The sequence below is a fragment of the Brachyhypopomus gauderio genome, chromosome 2, assembly GCF_052324685.1.
Source record: "Brachyhypopomus gauderio isolate BG-103 chromosome 2, BGAUD_0.2, whole genome shotgun sequence".
NCBI classification, from domain to species: Eukaryota; Metazoa; Chordata; class Actinopteri; order Gymnotiformes; family Hypopomidae; genus Brachyhypopomus; species Brachyhypopomus gauderio.
Window position 1 is genome coordinate 23,217,092 of NC_135212.1, and position 22,156 is coordinate 23,239,247.

Here is a 22,156-nt window from a genome sequence, read left to right on the forward strand (position 1 = left end):
AGCTTGACAGCAATGAAAATGCAATGCGCTTGAAGTTTTGTAGTCATGAAAACTGTGGCTTTTAATGTAAACACTACATTCGATTGGTTTTCCAGCACGAACATCCCACATGAAAGAACAACCATTCACTAAAGAAGAGGGGGGAGGGAGCAGCACGGAGAGCATTCACTGGGAGAGGAAAAGAAAGACAAAAGAAAAACCAACGCTAGGGCGAAGGGGGCGGGGCATGAAAAGGAACTCCAACAGCGTAACTGGTATACGTCATTATACACAGTTCCTTATTTTTTTCCCGTCTTCTTTTCTCTTAAGTCAGACTAAGAAGGCAGGAAACAGGAAGGAGAGACACATCATTCCAAATCTACGTGTGTTGAGTGAGAGCTGTGCTTTTCTATGCAGACCTGGAAGGTGTTTTTTTTCCTTTTTTTTAATTTTTTTATCTCGAGTAGTACAATTCCCCAAAAAGAAAAAAAAAGAAATATGCACGAGGAAGGGAAAGCGCATGAAATCTGTACAGGCATGCGCAAGAGCGTGCCCTCTCCAGCACCGGGGCGGGGCCTGCGCACCGAAGAGTGGTTCGTCCAAAAATCAAACGAAAAAAATAGATACATATACCGTTATTCGGGTTAAGTAAATACACTGCAATGCAGGGCAAACAGGCAAAAAAAAGAGGAAAAAAAATTAAAAAGAATCGGTACTGTTCAACATCAACGGTAAGTCAGTAAGAACGGTTCAAGAGTGGATTGCAGGAACTCTTGCAAAAATTTTTTTAAAAAAGGGGGAAGAGAAAAAAAATGTTCCTTAGCTACAAAGCACAAGAAATATACCTTGAATAATATTACAGAATCATCGTCATCGTTGATATTGTTATTATTATCGTCATTGTTATTATTGTTATAATCATTGTTTTTACTTTTTTTCTTGATTAAGTCTACTTGTAAAGATTCTAGAACCAGAGGATTGGATCTACAGGTTTCTACAAAGACACGCAGCCCAGTGACCATCACCCATACGGCACCCTATCATTGGCTGGTTTTTCTTAGCCCCGCCCCAAATACCACCCAGCTTACACCATGCTCTCTTTTAGCTGCTGCTGTGTAGCTTTCTTTTCTTTTTTTCTGTTTTCCCTTTTTCTTTTTTTTTTTGGTCTTTTTGCCTTTTTGTGGGTTTTATAATTATTTTTTTTTCCTCAACATCATCTAAGTGAAGCAGGTAGCTGTTTCTTTATACAAAAGCTGAAGGTTCATGCTATGTGTGAGAGGACCTGTGAGGGGGAACTGACTCCATTACCCAGCCTGGAGAGCAACTAAAACAGGAAGTCTAGGAGAAGAAAGGAAGTGAGAAGGTGGGACAGAATCGTGGTGGAGGGGTGGGGGGGATCTATCGGGAAAATGGGGTAAACGGGAAGGAGGTGCACGGGACAGTCAATCAATAAATAAATTAATAAATTAATCAACAAATAAAAAAGTTCCTTACATGACAGTGTTAATAGATCTTCATTATAGTGACTTAGTGTTGCTAGAACTATTCCCAGACCCACCATTCTTAGAAGGTTGGCACCAATATGACAATGATCAGGCCAGGTCAAAGGGCTCAGTCATACACTATATGGCCCCAGACGTACACAGCGTATAGAGCTGGCCTACCCCAGTGACAGGAACGAACAGAGAGTTAACAAGACTCAACTAAACAAGGAGAGAGGCCTGCGGGTGCAAACCGTGGGGTTTTCTTTCTCTACAACGTGGAGCTGCTGAACAGAACGAACCAGAATCGCTATGAAATCCCAGTCTGATAAAAACCCGAAGAACAGGGGCACGCTACAACCGCAGTTTGGCTTGACTCACCGTAACCGCTGTGCTCATGCCTAGCTTAACTGTCGAAGCCATGGATATAGTTATCTTTTTTTTTCCCTCTGTCATTTCCATAACATTGTATACTCAGGCAAAGTGTACTACCAGTCAGCCCCCTGACTGATATGCACATAATAAATATACATACGATAAACAAAAACATACAAATATAGTAAAAGAAAGACATTTTGAGAACAAAAAAGGTTGTTTAGTTAAAACAGCATAAAAGGACACAGTGGAAATGGGAAAACAAAACATCAAACAGCAAAGAAGGAAATAAACAAACAAAAAACAAAAACAACAGAGAAGAAGGTCCCAACTTTGTTCTAAAACCGTAAAGGCTGGGTTTCTATAAGAAATCAGTTCTGTTGGCAGCTCTTTGAAAGACAAACTAAAAACATTTATATATATATATATAATATTTATATATATGTATATGTATATGCCTATTTTAAAATTATTATTATTATTTACCAACTTGCATTTTCAATAATAATCATTTCCAAAGGGTTGGCTCGAGGGCGGGGGAGGGGCCTCAGTACAAGCCACACCCTCGCAGGTTGTTGGCAATGATGATGTCAGTGACGGCGTCAAACACCACCTGGATGTTTCCTGTATCCGTGGCGCAGGTCATGTGACAGTAGATCTCTTTATTGGGCGAGCGGTTCTTGCTCTCAAACTGTGCTTGGATATAAGCTGCCGCGTCATCGTAAGTGTTCGGGCCTGCAGGGGGTGGGGGAGTGTGAGGGACAGGAAGTGAGAGTGGTACAAAAATGACAATGTGAAGAGGTTAACCAACAATAACAATACGCCGCCAAGCTCACAACCTACTCAACTATGTTCGATCCTGCTTGAACCAACAGACAAATAAGCAGTTATTATTTCAAGTGAAATATTGTAGTAATAAGGTACAGACTGTAAGACTGTCAGGAAAATGAGGAAAAATTGCCTCTGTTATCTCAAAATGCTCTCAGTTACATCCATGTCCCAATTCTACCCTAATCTTCCCAGTTCAGGCGGGGACAGACTTAGGGGACGGGTGAAAGTTTGCTAGGTAGATGACGATGACAACGGTGTATGACGCACAAACACACACCTGGGTCAAGATAGACAGACCAGTCAATAAGGAAAATCTCACACACATCTTCTGGAGACTATAGAGGCCTGTGCTTCTACAGAAATATCACATCATGTTCACAGACTCAGGGAGATAACTCCCTGAGATAACTCCCTGAGATAACTCCCCGAGGCACTCCTAACTGTCACCCGCTCCCATCACGGCCGCTCAGTGCCACACTCAGCCCTCTATTTACCCCGCATGTCCCTGTCTTTAAGGCCGACCCCTTTTCCTGCCCTGCCGCAACACATCTCACTGTTAGACAAGACTGCAGAGTGAAAGCCCGCCTCAGAAAAAAACAAACAAAAAACGCACTCTGGCATGAGGGGTAAGAGCACGGCTATGCAGGGCAGCGGAGCGTGGAGGGACAGGAGGAGGAGCTGAGCTCCAGACAGGACAGCGGATGTCCCTCAGGGGCCCGTCTCCTTCCTGTGGCTGCCCAATCCTGGCCCTGTCACTAGCCTCTCACAGACAACACGGAGCTGACGGCACACACACAGTAAGGTCCGGTGTGTGTCTGGTGTATGCAGAGAGAGAGGCACAGAGAGAGAGAGAGAGAGAGAGAGATACTCTTTTGATCAGTTTTTGAAGCTGCTTATTTTAAAACTGACAGGATGGCCCTCCACCTTGTTTGCCTCATCACATACCAGATATTATTAGAAAATACATTTAAGACACTTGAAGAGACACTACAAGCCCCATCATGCACCAGTATATAAAGTTCATTGGTTACAGAGGAATTAAGAGGGTCAGTAGTAGCCAGGAGCCACTAATCAAATGCTCTTGATCAATTGGTCCTCAGCTAGTGTGATCACCTCTGTAAACGCAGAAGTGTAGGGAGGTCTGCTGGTTTGGGGCATTCGGTGTGTTAACACAGTGCCAAGCAGGAAAGAAGTCAGCAGTGATCTGGGATTAGACACACACTCTGGGATTAGAGGAGCAATTATTGCTGCCTATCAATCTGGAAAAGGTTAAGGCCATTTCCAAAAAAAAATTAATTCCATCATTCTATAGTGAGAAAGAGTAAAGACTATTCACAAAAAACATTCAAGACAATCAATCTTCCCAGGAGTGGATATTCCAGCAAATTCACCTCAAGGTCAGACTGTTCAGTGCCCAGAGGAACCCAAGAGCAACATCTCAGACTCTGGCCTGTTAAATGCTCATGTTGGTGATGGGACAATTAGAAAAAGACTGAACAACAAGGCTTATCTGAAGGGTTGTCAGGGGAACATGGCAACATGCTTCAAGTTTGCCAAGTTGCATCTGAACAAGTTGCATCCCCTTTGGACAGACGAGACCAAAGGGGAGTTATTTTATAAAACCCAAACGCAGCGAATCAGCACAAACACATCAAACCAGCTGTCCCAGCACAGAGGTGGAGGAGGGATGGTGTGGGTTTGTTTTGCAGCCACAGGACCTGGGCAGTCATTGAGTCGACCATGAACTCCTCTGTATACCAAAGTCTGTAGAGTCAAACATGAGGCCATCTATATGAAAGCTAAATATTGGCCGAAAAGAATTATGGTGTTGCAATTGCCCAGTCGAAGTCCAGACATCAACCCAACTAAGATGCTCTGTAGGACCTTAAGAGAGCTGTATGTAAACAAATTTTATGTCCTGATATGCAAAAATATGGTTCCAGCCATAAATCTCCTATTGTAAAATAGATTTTTTTTAAAGATTTTAAACCAGTAAAGCCAAACTACAGACAACCTAATTCCTGCGACCATTCAGAAACCTAATTCAGGGTCCCAAACACTCTCTTACTCAAATGTTTGAAGGTCATACTTGTCAGCCAGACCCAACAAATGCAAACTTACCTTGGGTTCAACAACAGCATATAATTCATCTTTGTTTTCCAGTGAACATTATTCAAGCTTTGGTGAGTTTCACTGTATGGAATGGGCTTTGGAAACTATACCAGTCTGGTCGTGCACAATCTGTGACAATGACTTGGTGTATTTGAACAAAGGAGCCTGTGATATTATCCTAGTTTATCCGGGTGTGTTCTTACCCGTGTACTCCGGGAAACAGATACTCAAGGGTGATTTCTTGATCTTTTCAGCGAACAGGTCTTTCTTGTTGAGGAAGAGAATGATGGAAGTGTCAATGAAGAATTTGTTGTTGCAGATGGAGTCGAACAGCATAAGAGACTCATGCATACGATTCTGCAGGAGAACAGAAGAGAGAGAGAGAAAGGGAGAAACAGACACACAAAGAAAGAGAGAAAAATGCAGAAAAAGTTAGCATGAGAAAATTAGCTCAAAAGAGGACAAGGCAAAAGTAAGGGGCAAAACCTCGGCCTGCAATCCCAAGAGGAGCGACTAGTAGGCCAGTGGCAGATGTCCTGCCCTGGTCTGATTAAAGTCAGATGTCCTGCCCTGGTCTGATTAAAGTCAGATGTCCTGCCCTGGTCTGATTAAAGTCAGATGTCCTGCCCTGGTGTGGTTAAAGTCAGATGTCCTGCCCTGGTCTGATTAAAGTCAGATGTCCTGCCCTGGTGTGGTTAAAGTCAGATGTCCTGCCCTGGTGTGGTTAAAGTCAGATGTCCTGCCCTGGTCTGATTAAAGTCAGATGTCCTGCCCTGGTGTGGTTAAAGTCAGATGTCCTGCCCTGGTGTGGTTAAAGTCAGATGTCCTGCCCTGGTCTGATTAAAGTCAGCATCTTGGCTGTAAGTACTAGTGATGAAACTGCAGAAACCTGCTAATGTGTGAACGTGTAACTGTGTCATGCACGAGACCATGATGTGTGCTTTCTGTGTTTCTGTGGGTGCAAAAAAGATAGATAAAGACAGATCAAGAAGAGAGGAGGTTGGTAGGAGAAAAAGAGAGAGACAGGGGAAAGGGAGAGAGAGAGAGAACGAGAGAGCAAAATCTGAGACAAAGAGGTCCACCCAATCAAGTGTTACTTTATTCCTTTATTCATTTATTTCATATAAATACACACAAATACACATCTATTATTCAATAAATAATTACAAGCAATGAAAGACTACAGCAGACAGACAAAACTGACAACAACACCACAGAGTCCATATAGGGAAGAAGACACATGAATTGCTGGAGTGAGACACTCGGGCCTGACAGAGTGGACAGATGGCACCGCAAAATCACACTCTGCATTGGGCACGTACACCTACACTAATTATTTCCCTAATCCAGATTCCTCTAATCCAGGATGGCATTATTTAAAACTACTATCCAAATTAGCCGTGAGTGCTTCATTTTAAACAAATCATGTGTTTTAACTCAATGTCAAATACCAGTAGTGTTAAGGACCCTAGCACCAAATTTCAGAACTCCCAGAACCAAATTGTGTGCAAACATATTTGGCAAAATAAATCTGATTCTGACCAACCTGGGTATGAGTGTGAAGACATAGTAGCTGTCTGAAAGATATTTGTACACATTTGGCTAATGAGATACAGTATAAGAATTTCATAGTCCCATGTCAGCCATTTTCTACTGGTGAAAAATATAAAATATGACATGAAATGAATCTTTTCTATTTAATTTCTCAAGATTAGGCCACAGCACCAGCTGCTGTAGTGCACGTAAAACCAAGGAGCCATTGGTCATTAGTCACACAGCAGTGCATGGACTCAATTACCCACAAATCCATTCACCTACACACAGACAAAAAAAATTCCCATAAATCTTAGGACTGATGTCTCACATACTCCTTTTTCACACAAACTGATGTCCATCATTCTCTAAACAAGGGAACAGGAAGCTTAATAAGCATTACTCAGATGGAAGGGTACGCGGATTCATAAAGAGAGCAGCAAGAGAGAGACCGTGAGAGAGACGGAGGACGGAAGGAAGAGCAAGAGAGGATGAGAGAAAGAAAGGAGTGGGGGATTGAGTGAGAGAGAAAAGAGGGAAGAAGGGAGGGGTGAGACTGAGAAATATTAACCAAGAAACCTAGAAAGAGGGATTGCAGAAAGTCGGTGTTGACACGGTTAAGATGGGGATGGGGTTGAGGGTGTGTTTTTGCTGGAATGACTGCGATAATGACATTCCAGCTGGGGGACTGAATGGATGCTGAGTCACTGCTGTACTACGCTCCCGCAGTGCTGTGAGGTCAGGACAGACACCTGTACACCAGGTCAACGGTGTACAGGAAGTCAGCCTACAGACAAAGACTGGCAGGGGTGTTGGCCTGAGCACAATCTCTGACCTTTATAGTGCATAATTTAAAATTCTTTATTTTACAAAAGAGTATGATATGTACGTGCGATGCACAAGCGTTAGAGAGCAGCACAAGGAGCAAATGACTACAATGGCTGATAGATAGATAGCGATAGATAAGCCCCACAAGGCAAGAGTCGCTGCAGAGTGGTACACACACACACACACACACACACACACAAACACAAACACAAACACACACACACACACACACACACACACACACACACACACACACACACACACACAAACACACACACACATCAAGCCCCAGGCTATCTGCTGAGTGACTTCTGCTCCACTGTTCCTGCTCCACTGCTTGTTCTATGGATGCTATTATTTATTAGGCAATAGACAGAAAGAACTCAGTGACCTCACACACATACCCCACCCCTCTCACAACCCCCACCTTCCCTACAGGTCTCTGTAACTCTGCTGCTACAACAGCTGTTTTCTTTCCAATTAATCCACTAATCCGTTCCACTCTTGGTAGCCATGTTTTTCCACCATCAAAAAACCTCCTCCTCCTCCCGGGGTCCTTCCTGTTCCCTCGCTGAAATCCTCTCTCTCTATGTCCGAACAATTTAGTGCTGGTGGGGACAGGTACCCACACCCAGCCCCCCCTCAGCACACACACACACACACACACACACACACACACACTTTGGAACAAGCAATCAGGCAAGGGACGTGGGGGACAAAAAGAGATTGTGATTAGAGGCTTTCACAGGGCTAAATTACAGGCCACAGCCAAAATAAACAGCAAACAACCTGAGGCAAACCAGCTGAGCCATCGTGACATCATGATTACACTCTAAGGATTAAAACGCACGTCTCAGCCTCGCCTGTCAGACGTGTTCTGGTCTGGGTGGGGTGAGCCCAGCCTGTAGCAGCTTCAGCCGGTTTAAGAAAATGAACAGAACTAGTCTCAGATCAGCAGAAGGGGCCATTTCTACTGCAACAGCTGCTGCCTACATTAAAAGGAGAATTCCTGATTTAAAGCAGAAATTTTCTTCGGTCCAATATAAAATCACTATAAGACATTTACAAGGCAAAACATTGTCCAGAAATAATACATTTATAAGTATTGCATGGTGCCAGATCATGGTGCCACCATTATATTTTTACTTATCTTACTCATATACAGTAAAATATATCTGCCCATTCCTATTAATATGAACCAGCTCAATCCTGAATGCTACAGTTGGAGTGTAGTTCCAATCCTAACTGAACAAACCTGATCCAGGTCATTTACAAGCTTCAGTACCATCGGAGTTATATGGCCCGCTGCAGTGGAACAGATCTCTGCAGGACTAGAATTGTCCACCCTGTTCTAAGTGTTTGGGTTGAAGAGTATAGTGTATAATAATCCAATTGCGCCGAGTAGCATACGGACAGTCTACTGGTCTTTTCTCCAGGACACCGAGATAGTCCTGTCTTAGCAGTCGCTGCCGGGCATAACTTTAATGCCATTTAAATGCCACAGAGTTTCATCAACATTCAAGACTCCACCATGCCCACATCACTGTAAATACCAGAAAGGACTAAATGTACCACTGTATGATACACGTGTAGTAAGACAGCAATAATGCCCAATAATGCTTAATAGTTTTATGTCTTTCTTAGTACAGCAAACATGTGATTTATCCAGCACAGACAGCATGATTTCATGGGTTACATTGTTTTTAGTCTAGATATGTAGGGAACGTGTAAGAGGCATGACTGGTTTGGGAATGAGTGGTACTCTGTGGGATCAGGAATGTCTGCCATTTTAATTCATCCCACTGCTATCTCACCCAATCACAGCACAACTAAGCCATGACCGAGAGAGGCAACAGGGAAGAGAAATCTCAGATTCATCTGACACATTGTGCCAGATTCACTAGCCGGGTCCAGACATTTGTATTAAAATGCAGCTCTCCCTTTGTGAGGATCGTAGGGGAAACGATCCATGTTTAGGTTTGAGGAGTTGGCTGTCTGTAGGTACTGGAGAGCACACATGGAGGAATAAACAGGAGTGCAGGACAGATGTGGAAGAGGCGTGGTCTCAGGGCACGGGGATCATCCCACAGCCTTAGTAGAGGCCACAGAAGCGCAGGTTGTTGGCGATGATGACGTCGGTGACCGCGTCAAAGACAAACTGGATGTTGTTGGTGTCGGTGGCACAGGTGGTGTGTGCATACACCTCCTTGTGGAGGGACTTGTTCTTGCTTTCATACTGCAACTGGATGTAGGCCACCGCCTCCAGGAAGGTATCCGGCCCTGGAGCACAGTTTGAGGCAGATAGGAATGAGCAAGAAAAGGGGAGAGGCGGGAGAGGGAGGGGCAGGTGGGCGGAGCAAAGGAGCAAGCAGAGCGGAAGGTCAAACGTGGGGTCACAGGCGCAGGGCGGTTTTTTCAAAAGTGCCCAAACAGAGACAAGAAAACGGGAAAATCAGAGGCATAAAAATATGAAGCAACAGCATAAAAGCGGTAAGGAGAAGAAAAGGGGAAAGAAAAAAGATATTATGAACTCCAACTGTAAAAACGCTGGACACAAAGTGATGCATTACGCAACAGGTCCCAAGCCCAAGCTCGTGTCTGTCTGATGAGACGTAGTAGTACAGCAGTGGTGTAGCTGCTCAAGTAAGGAAGAGCTTGTACAGATCAGAAACGGAGGGTGGGGTTTTCCTTGTTGTGTTTCTTTTCTTTCATCTCTTCACTCCTTCTATCCCCCCTTTTCCCTTGGGAAAGCTGGTTGGGTCATGGGCTGAGGGAGGAATTTACCTTCGTACTCAGGGAAGCAGAGAGTTAAGGGGGATTTCTTTATTTTCTTCTCAAATATGTCCTTCTTGTTTAGGAAAAGAATGATGGAGGTGTTTGTGAACCACTTGTTGTTACAGATGCTGTCAAAGAGCTTCAAGGACTCGTGCATGCGGTTCTGTGGGATCAGAAAAACAAGGCAGGTCAATACGAAGTCTGTCTGCTCAGCATTTCTCTTTCTCTCTCTCTCTCTCACACACACACACACACACACACACACACACACACACACACACACACACACACACACACACACAATCTCTCAGGTGCAATCACATGTCCTGCACATAATCAGAATAATGATTGTGGAGGTACAAAGAGTGAAAAGTAAGGAAGTATTAGAAATGAAATGGAAAAATCTGAAAGTGTTTCATTTTGCAAGTGTTAATGAGAATGCCTCTCCAGGCATGACGATGCATTATGCAAATCTGCTTTAACATCATGAACGAGGACAGTAATTGATTTACTAGACTATGCTTATTTTAAATATCTTTCTGGGTAGAATAATTCCTAATGGGTTTGGTGACAGCTGGAAGCAGAAACATTGGTAGTTATTTGGTTAATGGCCAAATTTAGTAGGAGAAGCCCAGTGACTAAATCCAGTCACATGTAACTTCACATTTGCAGCAGTCGTAGCCAATTATCAGTGGAATTCAAGAAATGAGATGCTACTAAAAGATTAATACAAGATTAATTAAATCTTACAGTAATGTGGAAGTCACATGTGCACACACACACACACACACACACACACACACACACACACACACACACGCACATACACACACACACAAGTAGCATTTTCAAAAAACATTAAGATGAGGGCAGCTTTCAACTCATCTCATTTTCACTGGGGATTGCTGGTTGAGATTGGGGTCCATACCTGCTCTGGAGGATGGGCCGTCTGGAGGGCGGGCTTTGGCGTTTTAGCGAGTGCTGATTGGTTAGAGAGCAGAGCCGACGGCGAGAGGCGGCGAGGGAGGAGCTGACACGTCAGAGGGAGACGCGGGGGAGGCGGCAGGAGGCCGCAGAACAAGGCCGGCGTGACCACACAGGCATCACATCGCAATGGACCCACCCCCCACCCCCCACCTGCCAGAGGCAACACGCATGCACACACTCTCCCCACAGCTAGGGGGAGGAAGAGAGGCAGAGTGCATCCAGGTACAAAAGCTCAAAGAAGAGCACCCCCACAATCCACCCCCCAGAGGGAAACAAGATGAAAGTCACGCAGTCTCATGCACATCACATACAGAAATAGATGAGGTGTTAGTGGGAAACGCTAGAGCATCTCTGAGCATGTATGGTGTGTCTGAGAGATAGCAACAGAGGAGAGAGAGAGAGAGAGAGAGAGAGAGAGAGAGAGAGAGAGAGAATGAATGAGGGAAGGAGGCTTATCAGAAGTAAATGAGAAGAACATAGATGAAAAAAGATCAGAAGACAACTGCAACAGTAAGGTAGCAGGAAACAAAGTAGATATTGGTGTGTGTGTGTGTGTATGAGAGAGAGAGAGAGAGAGAGAGAGAGAGAGAGAGAAATTGAAAGAGAGCTAGAGCAAGGAGCATACAGTATGTAATATGTAAGCATGGGTGTGGGTGTACATGCTCTTCCCCTCTTCCTTTTTTTGACCAGCTCCATCAACTATATTGTTCATGCATATATACATGAATTCAATCCAGCAGCACAAACACAGACTTTCTGTAGACGCATTCTCTTCTAACTTTTCACCATAAATCATTAATATAATTAAAGTAGAAGCCAAGGAAAAGTAAATCAGTTAAAGCATTGATATTTTGTCACCAAACTCATTACAATATCATTATGCTTTGTCATCAATGTATGTGTATGCATCAGTCCAAGTCTTGTGTCGTGTCAACACAAATCAACATCTTTTCTCCCTGAAGGTGAGTTAATGAGTACTAGTTTCAGCTAAATGTAAACTGGTGTGTAAAGCTGTGGGAGGACAGAGAGGGTTTGTAAGGTGGTATCTCCCTGTCTGACTGTAGTGAGGGTTTGTAAGGTGGTACCGTCCTGTCTGACTGTAGTAAGGGTTTGTAAGGTGGTACCTTCCTGTCTGACTGTAGTGAGGGTTTGTAAGGTGGTACCGTCCTGTCTGACTGTAGTGAGGGTTTGTAAGGTGGTACCGTCCTGTCTGACTGTAGTGAGGGTTTGTAAGGTGGTACCTTCCTGTCTGACTGTAGTGAGGGTTTGTAAGGTGGTACCTTCCTGTCTGACTGTAGTGAGGGTTTGTAAGGTGGTACCGTCCTGTCTGACTGTAGTGAGGGTTTGTAGGGTGGTACCTTCCTGTCTGACTGTAGTGAGGGTTTGTAGGGTGCTACCTTCCCGTCTGAGTGCTGAAGGCAAACTCTAAACGCAGATTTAAGCCATGGTCTGCTCTCCGCCATGTGCTAATAACCAAACACGCTGAAGGATTCCATTAGCCCAATGTGTGTGTCAGTGTTTGTTACTTCTCTCACCCTCTCATCAGCTGATTCACTTTGTTAACCAGACACGTGAAAAAATCCACAGATACACTGAATGTGGTAATGTCTGACTGGCATGTCTGCATTTAGTCACTTAAGGAAACAATCCATGTTACAATCCATGTTGTTCGATGGACATGCCTATATCTTCTGCCATGGATCTGTCCAACATCAAGGATTTTTTAAAAGTCCTTAATGTTGGGACAAAAAAAAAAAACACTCTACGGAAAATCTGGCAACTTCAATTAGTATGTTTAGTTTATTGTACATACAGTGTAAGTACACCTTAATGTGTTGTAATCTAACACCTTACTGTGTTGTAGATTTGATGTTGAATTGGTAAAGCTGCCATTTTCCCTATCATTCCATACTCACTAACCATGCAGCTGAAGTGACAATATATTTTGAGACATTTAAAAATTAAATATAAATAAAAAACGGAAATATCAGATTCACACAAGATTTCAGACCCTGTTTTGTGGCACTCTACATTATGGTTAAGAACAATTGTGGTCCTATTTGTTTAAATTATCCTTCAGATGTGTCTACAACTCAGCTGCAAACTGAATTTAAATAGGCAGACACCTGGGTCTGTAAGGGCCCACAATGTACACTACACTGTCAAGACAAAAAAAGGATCCGTCTGTGAATCTCCACAATCAGATTGTCACAAGGGACAGATGAAGGAAAGGACATAAAACGATATTTAAGGCTTTGAGTGTTCCCAGGACCACAATGGCCTCAATCATTTTGCAACCAAAGAATCTCGGCAGAAGCTTAAACCTTCCTAGAGCTGGTCGTCCGGCCCAATTGGGCATCTGGGAAAGAAGGGGCTTGATCAGGGAGGTAATAAAGAACCCGGCTAAACGTCACTAAATGAGCTCCAATGTTCTTGTGAAGAGATGGAACCTGCTGGACAGAAAACCATCTCCGCTGGACTCCAAAAGTCATTTACAGCTGAATGGCACAATCTGAGTCTACTACAGAAGAGTGTAAAGAAGTCTGGTAACATGTGGAAAAAGAGTTTCTGATCTGATGAGATGAAAACTGAACTCTCTGGACACATAAGTGCATATCACATGTCTGATGTCATTGTACACCACCTAGCTAATACCATTCCTATGAAAAATATCTACAATGAATACCTATGATGAATACCTTTGATGAAACATGATGGTGGGAGTGTTGTGTTATGGTAGTGCCCCTCAGTTGAAGAGACAGGGAAACAGTGGTGGTCATAATAGAGGGACAGATGTATGTAGTCAAACACAGAAACATCCTTGAGGACGGTTCACTCAGACAGGGGTGTTGGTTGACCTTTCAACTCAACACATGGCCCAGAGCACACAGCCAAAACAATACTGGAGTGTCTTTGGGGCAAGTGTCAGGATGAGCATGAGCGGCCCAGTTAAAGGTCAGACCCCATCAAATGACTGTGGAGAGACTTGAAGATGCTAGTTCAGAGACACTTCTAATCTGATGAAGTTTGAGATGATCTGCCATAAATAATTGAATTCGCAGTCCAGATGCACGAAGCTTGTACACATGTAAGATTTACAGCTAAAACTGATGGCATAGTGGTTTCTACAAATAATTAAATGGTCTGAATAAGTTTTTGAACAAGAGATTTTGGTTTCCCATTTTAATTAATCATCAAAGCTTAAATAAAAATATATATTTTGTCTTTGTAATTAAGGGCGATTAAGGGCACGTTGCAATTATGTCCATTCAAAATCAAATCCATAATATATGCATGTGTGGAACAAGGTGTTTGGATACTGTCTGAATCTACTGTAGAGTCCCATATGATAGAATTAAACATTATACAGAAATAAAGCAAAACAAAGCAATCTTTCTTACATTTGATTAAAAAAATCTTTGATGTGAAGATATCTGTTTGCCACTATGATTATTTACACACAATTTATAGACTTGAGTATGTAACCAGTAATGAGTAGAAAGAGGATAAGAAGGAGAGAGAGAGGTACAGGTAGAGGGAGGGAGAGAGAGAGAGAGAGAGAGAGAGAGAGAGAGAGAGAGAGAGAGAGAGAGAGAGAGAGAGAGTGTGTCATGGAGCTGTAACTCACCGTGGTCTCATCTTCATGCAGCACCTGGTCATATCCACTCAGAGCTACACAGAAGATGATGGCAGTCACATCCTCAAAGCAATGAATCCACTTCTTCCTTTCTGACCTTTGACCTCCCACATCAAACAGCCTATAAGCACATGACATGACAAGCAAACTCCATGACTGCACACTTGCCCAGTACCCACAGCACCACTGTACAGCATGCCTGTCTATACACAATAGTTACCTTAGCGGTTCTCCTTAAAGCACTTAGAGGACAGCACATGTAGTGTTCATTCAGCTCACACATATGACACAGTCTAGGAAATACTTGATCATTAACTAACGAGCCGAATCGAGTCAGGAGGTGAATCACAGAATCATTCCAGTAGAGGTCTACAGTACTTCAACCACTGTGGTAGAAAACCCATTCTGTAATGTGATCTCTACACACTGTGACCATCAGTCTGATCAAATGCAGCATATCCTTCCGTAAAGGGGCCATAAGCCCAGACTGTTTGGTTTCTGTAGCAGCTGGTCTTCTCTTAGTGGGCATCCACTGAAGCTTCAGACCCTATTTTGTACAGTAATGCTATGCTCAGGCCACAGGGGAGTGCGTTCAGCTTAGTGGAGTTCTGTCGTCTCTTTCTGCAGCCTGCTCGACTAGAATCTGCATAAACACTTTTATTTCAGTGTCTCAGATATTTGAGGGGGTGGGGGTGGGGGTGGATGGGGAGATGTGGGAGAGAGAGAGAGAGAGAGAGGGAGAGAGGGAGGATGGGGAGGTGGGAGAGAGAGAAAGAGAAAGAAGGAGTGGGGATGGGGAGAGAGAGAGGGAGGGAGAGAGGATGAGGAGATGGGAGAGGGAGAAAGAGAGAGAAAGGGGGATGGGGAGAGAGAGTGAGGGAGGGAGAGAGGGAGGATGGGGAGATGAGAGAGGGAGAGAGAGAAGGAGGGGGATGGGGAGAGAGAGGGATGGGGAAGGGGAGAGAGAGAAGGAGAGAGAGAAAGAGAGGGAGGGTGTAAATAACCAGTTGGGGAAGAAATAAAGGAAAGCAAAGCAGGCAGAATAATGCAGGTGTATCAGCAATTCCGTTTGACCCCCTTCACAACTAATCTTTGTCAAAGTTAATAGTGTAATCACTTTCAGATAACTGCATTATAAATGCGTCGACTTGCGATCTGGGTGCTTACAATACTGCAGCACCATTGCTGATACACAACACATTCCTCAGGATAACACAGGGGGGAAAGGCTTGCCGTCCTCTGGACCTAATCACCAAGGTACTTATGATGTTGACTAATAATGTGAGAATCATAAGTGGAGTTGGAGAGTCTGAAGTAATTGAGTTTATAGAAGGTACCTGAAGTGCAGGTTCTTGAAGGTGAAGTGGGTCTCTACAATCCCAGTGGTCTTCACTCGGGTCCGCAGAATGTCCTGTTCTGTGGGCTGGTAGTCTGCAGCACCAATCCTATCTAAACTATCTAGATAACTGTGAGAGAGAGAGAGAGAGAGAGAGAGAGAGAGAGAGAGACAGAGAGAGAGAGAGACAGAGAGAGACAGAGAGAGAGTTTTGAATGTTAACAATAAAATGGGAGGGGGGGAATCATATTACAGTTCTCACAAGGCACTAATGATGACATTCATCTCGACTGGCTCTAAAATGCATGGCTTTGTTAAAAGAGATTAGTCAAATGGAATTAATTTATTGTGGCTCATCTCATGCACATCAAAGGCCTGTAGTTAGCTCTGGAGCTCACGTCACTTTCCCCTGCAGCAGCGTGAGCACAGAGTGCAGTGCTACAGTCTCACCGACGCCTCTCTCCTACACACACCATCGGCCACCAGGGAGAGGGGGCCCGGCGGCTTGGGCAGGAATGACACAGTGCTCTGGCCTTGAAACACCACACTGCTGTTGGGTTTTGGCACAAACCAAGGAGGAATAGCACAAGCCGTTCATCTTGAGTGATGAAGAGAGCTGTAACTATAATGCCTGGAGGCGCTCATGCACACGGGTGCTGCCTGACCTTGTTACCTGCAAACGATGTGGAGGAACAGAACAGTGCAGAACCTTCTAACGGCACACCAATTTGTCAAAGTTCATATGAGGAACGAAGCAGATCAGAAGCAACTCAGATGCTGGTGGACATCCATCGTGTACAGGTGAAACACCTCCCTGCATGTCTCTCAGCCTCCCTCCGTCTCTATCGGTGTCCCTCCGTCTCTCTCTGCCTCCGTCCATCTCCGCCTCCTTCAGTCTCCCTCAGTCTCCCTCCATCTCCCTCCATCTCCCTCAGTCTCTCTCTGCCTGTCCATCTGTGCTGCCCCCATATTACTCTCAGTTCTGTGGCCAATCCAAATGCCAGTGGCTCGGAGGGCAGCTGCAGAATTCAGCAGCCTCGCACCAGCCTTCCCCGTCCCACAATGCCATGCGTGCACAACACACAGTTTAATCTGTGCCCAAGCGGGCCTCTGCATGGGTGCCTGTATTAATCATTAATAAATGACTGCTGCATGTTTGGTGACAGTGGGGTTAATAGGGCACCGCTGGTGCCAGCGTGCTACGCTGCTCTGCCCAGGTGCCTAAAGCCCAGTGCAGCTCATTAGCTCACGTCCCTGCAGAGGAGGTCTGCTCCCAGCACACTGTCAACAGCCAGAGAGGGAAAAAGGGCAAGAGATGGAGAGAAAATGAGAGAGAGAGAGAGAGAGAGAGAGAGAGAGTGAGGGAGGTAGGGAGAGTGACAGAGATGCTCAATACAACCTTGGCTTTTATCATTTTATTATTATTATTTTTGTACTCAATGTTATTGTCATTTTTCCACAAGTATGTTCAATTTTATATTTTAATGCACTCTGGCAACTTGTATCTGAGCTTCATGTCAGTAAAGATAAATTATTTGAAAGAGAGAAAGAGGGGGAGGGAGGGAGAGAGAGAGAAAGAGAGAGAGAGAGAGAGAGAGAGAGAGAATGCGTGGGCGTTGAGCTTTGGTATAGCTGCTTTACCATCCATAAGCCGAGCCAAAAGACAGCTGCCTGCAACATACTTTGCCCACCCCAGAGGGCGCCACAGTTACAAACGGGGCTCATTGAAATGCATTAATGTTTAATTGTGGAGCCAGTACCCTGCAGGGCTGCTTAAGGGCACCACACTGGCGGCCTCTTTCAAGTCCACCTGAGAAGAAACCCCGCACACAGGACGTAAGCTGGACGCTACCACACACCTCTTCACACACCAATAAGAACCCACACTGCTTCTAGTGTGCTTTTCTTCATTTCGGTACCTATTTATTTTATTGTCTCACTTCATGGGGTGAGAAGAGGCTCCTCCTCCCTTTGATCAACTCTCCTTTCCTGTGTGTCTAATTGCTAACTGTGTGACTCCTGTGCACATGTGCAACCAGCACTACGGTGTGAGCGAGTGGAGGGAGATCGGGAGACCCCTCCCTGCTGCTGCTGCTGCTGTGTGTGTGTGTGTGTGTGTGTGTGTGTGTGTGTGTGTGTGTGTGTGTGTGTGTGTGTGTGTGTAAGCTAGGAGTTGAGGGTGAGCAGACCTTTCATCGAGGATTAAACATTTTTTTTGGGAAACTAAAAATGAAAGCGATCCTGTATTCAAAGAGGACAGCTACACAACGGGGAGAGGAGGAGAAAACGCCAGAATGTGTGTGCGCAGGAATGTGTGTGTGTGTGTGTGTGTAAGAGCACAAGATTTTGTGTGTGTACGTGTCTGCAGGTCAGGCTACTCAAACCCCTTACACAACAAACACTTTTCTGCTGAATAATGGGTCAGTATAACAGGTCAATTCTCTAAACAAACTGGAATCATGAGAACAGTCACTCTCTTGATGTTTATACTCAGATTTCCCTAAAATAACATTTAACAATTATTTAAGGAAGTGACACCAGTTCTCCTCATGTTCCACTCTAGTGACAACTCTATCACAGTACTAAAAAACACCATATGGAGAATTGCTCATAATTGCCTAATTGCTCACACTAAAACATCAAAATTAGGTTGGCTACGTGGGGTCGATAAATCAGAGGCTTGGCCATTTTCCATTGGGGAAGATGGAAAAACAGAAAACCAGCAAACCTCCATTATAACAAATGAAAACGATTGATTTTCAAAATGTACAGTGCAGTGCGATCAGTAAACAATGACTAGAAGTGAGATCAGGAAGCTGAAAGATTTCTTTTGGCTTTTCCCCCTGGATTTTAAAATGGCTTTGATGTTCCCGTGCCCAATGTCAGCTACACGTAATTTGAGCATTTCCTACGTGTAGGTTTACATAACTGTGAACCATGTAGGAACTGTGAACCATTGGTGTACATTACTATTTTCCAAATTAACATGGGCCTAAATAAAATAACTGCAATCCTGTCTGCCCAATGTCTGCAATCCATAGATAATCACCAGATGGAGGGAAGAATCCAAGCTTTCAGATATGCCAGACATATAGCCAGTGTTAGCTCTTGCATGCTTTGTAGGCATGCTGGATTGCAGATCAGGCAACCTGTCAAATTGAGAATAACTGCATTCATTCTTCTAGCCTTGAAGATCCTGTGTCCTGCTGTAAAGCGAAGTGTGACTGGGTCTTGAGGGATGGTGCAGGAGTCCAGCAGAATTCGCCGCCTCGCTGTCAGATCCTGCAGTCCCATGAGAGCACACACCCCCCCCCCCCACACACCCAAACCCCAGGGCAGCCACACCCCCGCGGAAGAGGTCTGGGGATCATGAACTGCTCCTTGATGAACACCATCTTTACCATATCTGTGCTTATATTACCATAACATTCTTGATCTGGTCAGCGGTTTGTTCTTTGCTTATCTACTATCAGGGCCTTCCGTCAGGCTGGTTAAACGTGCTGCTTCACGCTGGACTGCTCCACCGGCCAAGACAGCCCTGGAGGTCCTGATGTTGCGAGACCACAGCCTCCCGTCCTGATTTGGCAGGTCACTGCGTGGACCATGACGCACAGTAGGCAGAGAAACAACTGAGCTGAACAAACGCATCTGGTCCACTTTATGTGCCCAAATGTGCTTCCTAGTAATTCACCCAACAGATGTAGAAACGCTTAGACGAAGGCTCATAGGCTGCTGAGAGGCTGCTCACTGGCCGCTCATTGGCCGCTCACTGGCCGCTCACTGGCTGCTCACTGGCCGCTCATCGCCTCGTTTCAGAGCTGCCATGCTGGAACGCGGTGAGGATATCCCTCCACTCTGCCACATCACCCCTTATGAAAAAGGTGTGCACATCTTTATATTGCATATTACGTACATTTTGTGCTAATGGATCTGTTTATGTTTCCATTACCTTCATTTACATACCTTGGTTTTCTGTTTAGTACAGTAGATGCTTTTGGGTGTAGCAGAGATTGGGGGGGGGGGGGGGGCGCTTTGGGTGCATGGCTTGTTCTATTGCCCCTCTCTTTTTGTATCTTGAAGCTTGTATCCCTCGCCACTCAGGCTGCTTGCCAGTTCTGCCCCTCCCCCTCCCATACAGACACACACACACACACACACACTCCTCTCAGTCTCTCTCTCTCTCTCTGCTCGCCCTTCTCCCTCCCACCTATTGCTTCTTGAGTGCTCTGCCTGGCAACACCTCTCAACAGCCAGCCTGCTGTCTGCTGTATCCCATCAGCATGAGGGGGTGAGAGAGGGAGGTGGGGAGAGGCAGAGGGGAGGGGGGGTGAGAGAGGGAGGAGGGGAGAGGCAGAGGGGAGGGGGAGGGAGAGAGGGAAGAGGGGAGAGGCAGAGGGGAGAGGGAGGGAGAGAGGGAGGAGGGGAGAGGCAGAGGGGAAGGGGAGGGAGAGAGGGAGGAGGGGAGAGGCAGAGGGGAGAGGGAGGGAGAGAGGGAGGAGGGGAGAGGCAGAGGGGAAGGGGAGGGAGAGAGGGAGGAGGGGAGAGGCAGAGGGGAGGGGGAGGGAGAGAGGGAGGAGGGGAGAGGCAGAGGGGAAGGGGAGGGAGAGAGGGAGGAGGGGAGAGGCAGAGGGGAGAGGGAGGGAGAGAGGGAGAGAAAGGAAGAGAGGGCACAAGAGGAGAAGAGTGTTAGACAACTAGAGAAGGAGAACTAGAGTGAAAGAAGGAGAAGAAAATACATGTGAGAGACAGTGAGAGAGATCGGGAGAAAGAGTTAGAGAGACACAAAGAGAGAGATCAGGAGAAAGACAGCAAGCCTGAGAAAGATAGAGAGAGAGAGACAGCGTGAGAGAGAGACAGCATCAGATGTGATTCTTGGTTCTGGAGCAATAAATGATACAGAAGAAGGGGACAGGAGGCAGGAACGAGAGTAGAAAGAACTCAGAGAGACATGTTGGAACCACAGGCAGAAGAATGCATGAGTAACTCCATTAGAGAGGGAAGGAGAGATTACTGGGTCCCGCAGGACACCGCAGGAGAGGGAGGAAAGCGCAGAGCCAGGCACTGGAGCACGGAACACCACGCAACGGGCCAAGAAACTCTGGGAATGACAAACAGCTTCCCGAAGGGAAAATTGATGACTGGACAATCTGGTTAGAGTGGCCCGCTCTGGCCAAGAAGCCTGCAGGAGAGATTGTGGGCCTCAGGGGCAGGGCAGCAACCTAGAGGGGAAGTGTGTGTGTGTGTGTGTGTGTGTGTGTGTGTGTGTGTGTGTGTGTGTGTGTGTGTGTGTGTGTGTGTGTGTGTAGCTCTGCAGCTCTGCGATGTGTCCCGCTCACAGCCTGCAGCTCACTCTGCAAGCCACACGAGGTCGTCGCTAAAAACGAAAGCAAGAGTGTGCAGGGGGTGGGCTTCTCCACGCCCCGTCCCAGCCGCGGTCTGCTCACAACCACTGGAACATGTCCCCACCTCCACAGGGCCTCACTACCGTGGAGTAAAGTGAGTACGGTCAGGCCATTCAGAAGTTTAGTGAAAGCCACAGTGTGTGCGACTCCCGTATGAGTGTTATGCTCACATAACACACACACACACACACACACACACACACACACACACACACACACACACACACACACACACACACACACACACACACACACACACACACGGTCACCATAATCCAAATGGAAGAATCTGGAAATGGGGATGTGTGAAAGAAAAAACAAGACTTTTACCTTTAAACCATTAGCAGAGTTGGCAGAAAACTGGAGTGATGTGTTCAATTGATTAGACATAAACCTGGCCTTAATTAGGATTTAAGCTAAGGAAGTGTGTATAGTCTGTAAGTGGTTCTAATCTGGATTTAGGTTAGGTAGAGTTTAGGTAAGTGTGTACAGTCTGTAAGTGGTTATAATCTGGATTTAGGTTAGGTAGAGTGTAGGTAAGTGTGTATAGTCTGTAAGTATTCTTTGTCTGGATTTAGGTTAGGTAGAGTTTAGGTAAGTGTGTACAGTCTGTAAGTGGTTATAATCTGGATTTAGGTTAGGTAGAGTTTAGGTAAGTGTGTACAGTCTGTAAGTGGTTATAATCTGGATTTAGGTTAGGTAGAGTTTAGGTAAGTGTGTACAGTCTGTAAGTGGTTATAATCTGGATTTAGGTTAGGTAGAGTTTAGGTAAGTGTGTACAGTCTGTAAGTGGTTATAATCTGGATTTAGGTTAGGTAGAGTTTAGGTAAGTGTGTACAGTCTGTAAGTGGTTATAATCTGGATTTAGGTTAGGTAGAGT

General features: G+C 45.3%; 1 protein-coding gene across 3 annotated transcripts in view; it reads right to left on the minus strand.

Moving 5' to 3' along the window:
* Positions 1–900: 900 nt before the first annotated feature.
* Positions 901–22,156, minus strand: part of gnao1a (guanine nucleotide binding protein (G protein), alpha activating activity polypeptide O, a) — a 68,207-nt gene continuing 46,951 nt past the window's right edge. The window contains exons 5-8 of one of the 3 annotated variants that reach the window (XM_076991613.1): positions 15,876–16,004; positions 14,530–14,659; positions 9,924–10,077; positions 901–2,570 (exon numbers count right to left, since the gene is read on the minus strand). In XM_076991613.1, coding sequence (XP_076847728.1) covers positions 2,383–2,570; positions 9,924–10,077; positions 14,530–14,659; positions 15,876–16,004 — 601 coding nt within the window. In that variant the 3' untranslated portion in view covers positions 901–2,382. Of the gene's footprint in view, positions 2,571–4,981; positions 5,136–5,864; positions 9,420–9,923; positions 10,078–14,529; positions 14,660–15,875; positions 16,005–22,156 lie in introns of those variants that run through there. The other 2 variants (XM_076991594.1, XM_076991604.1) reach the window with 2 other exon arrangements.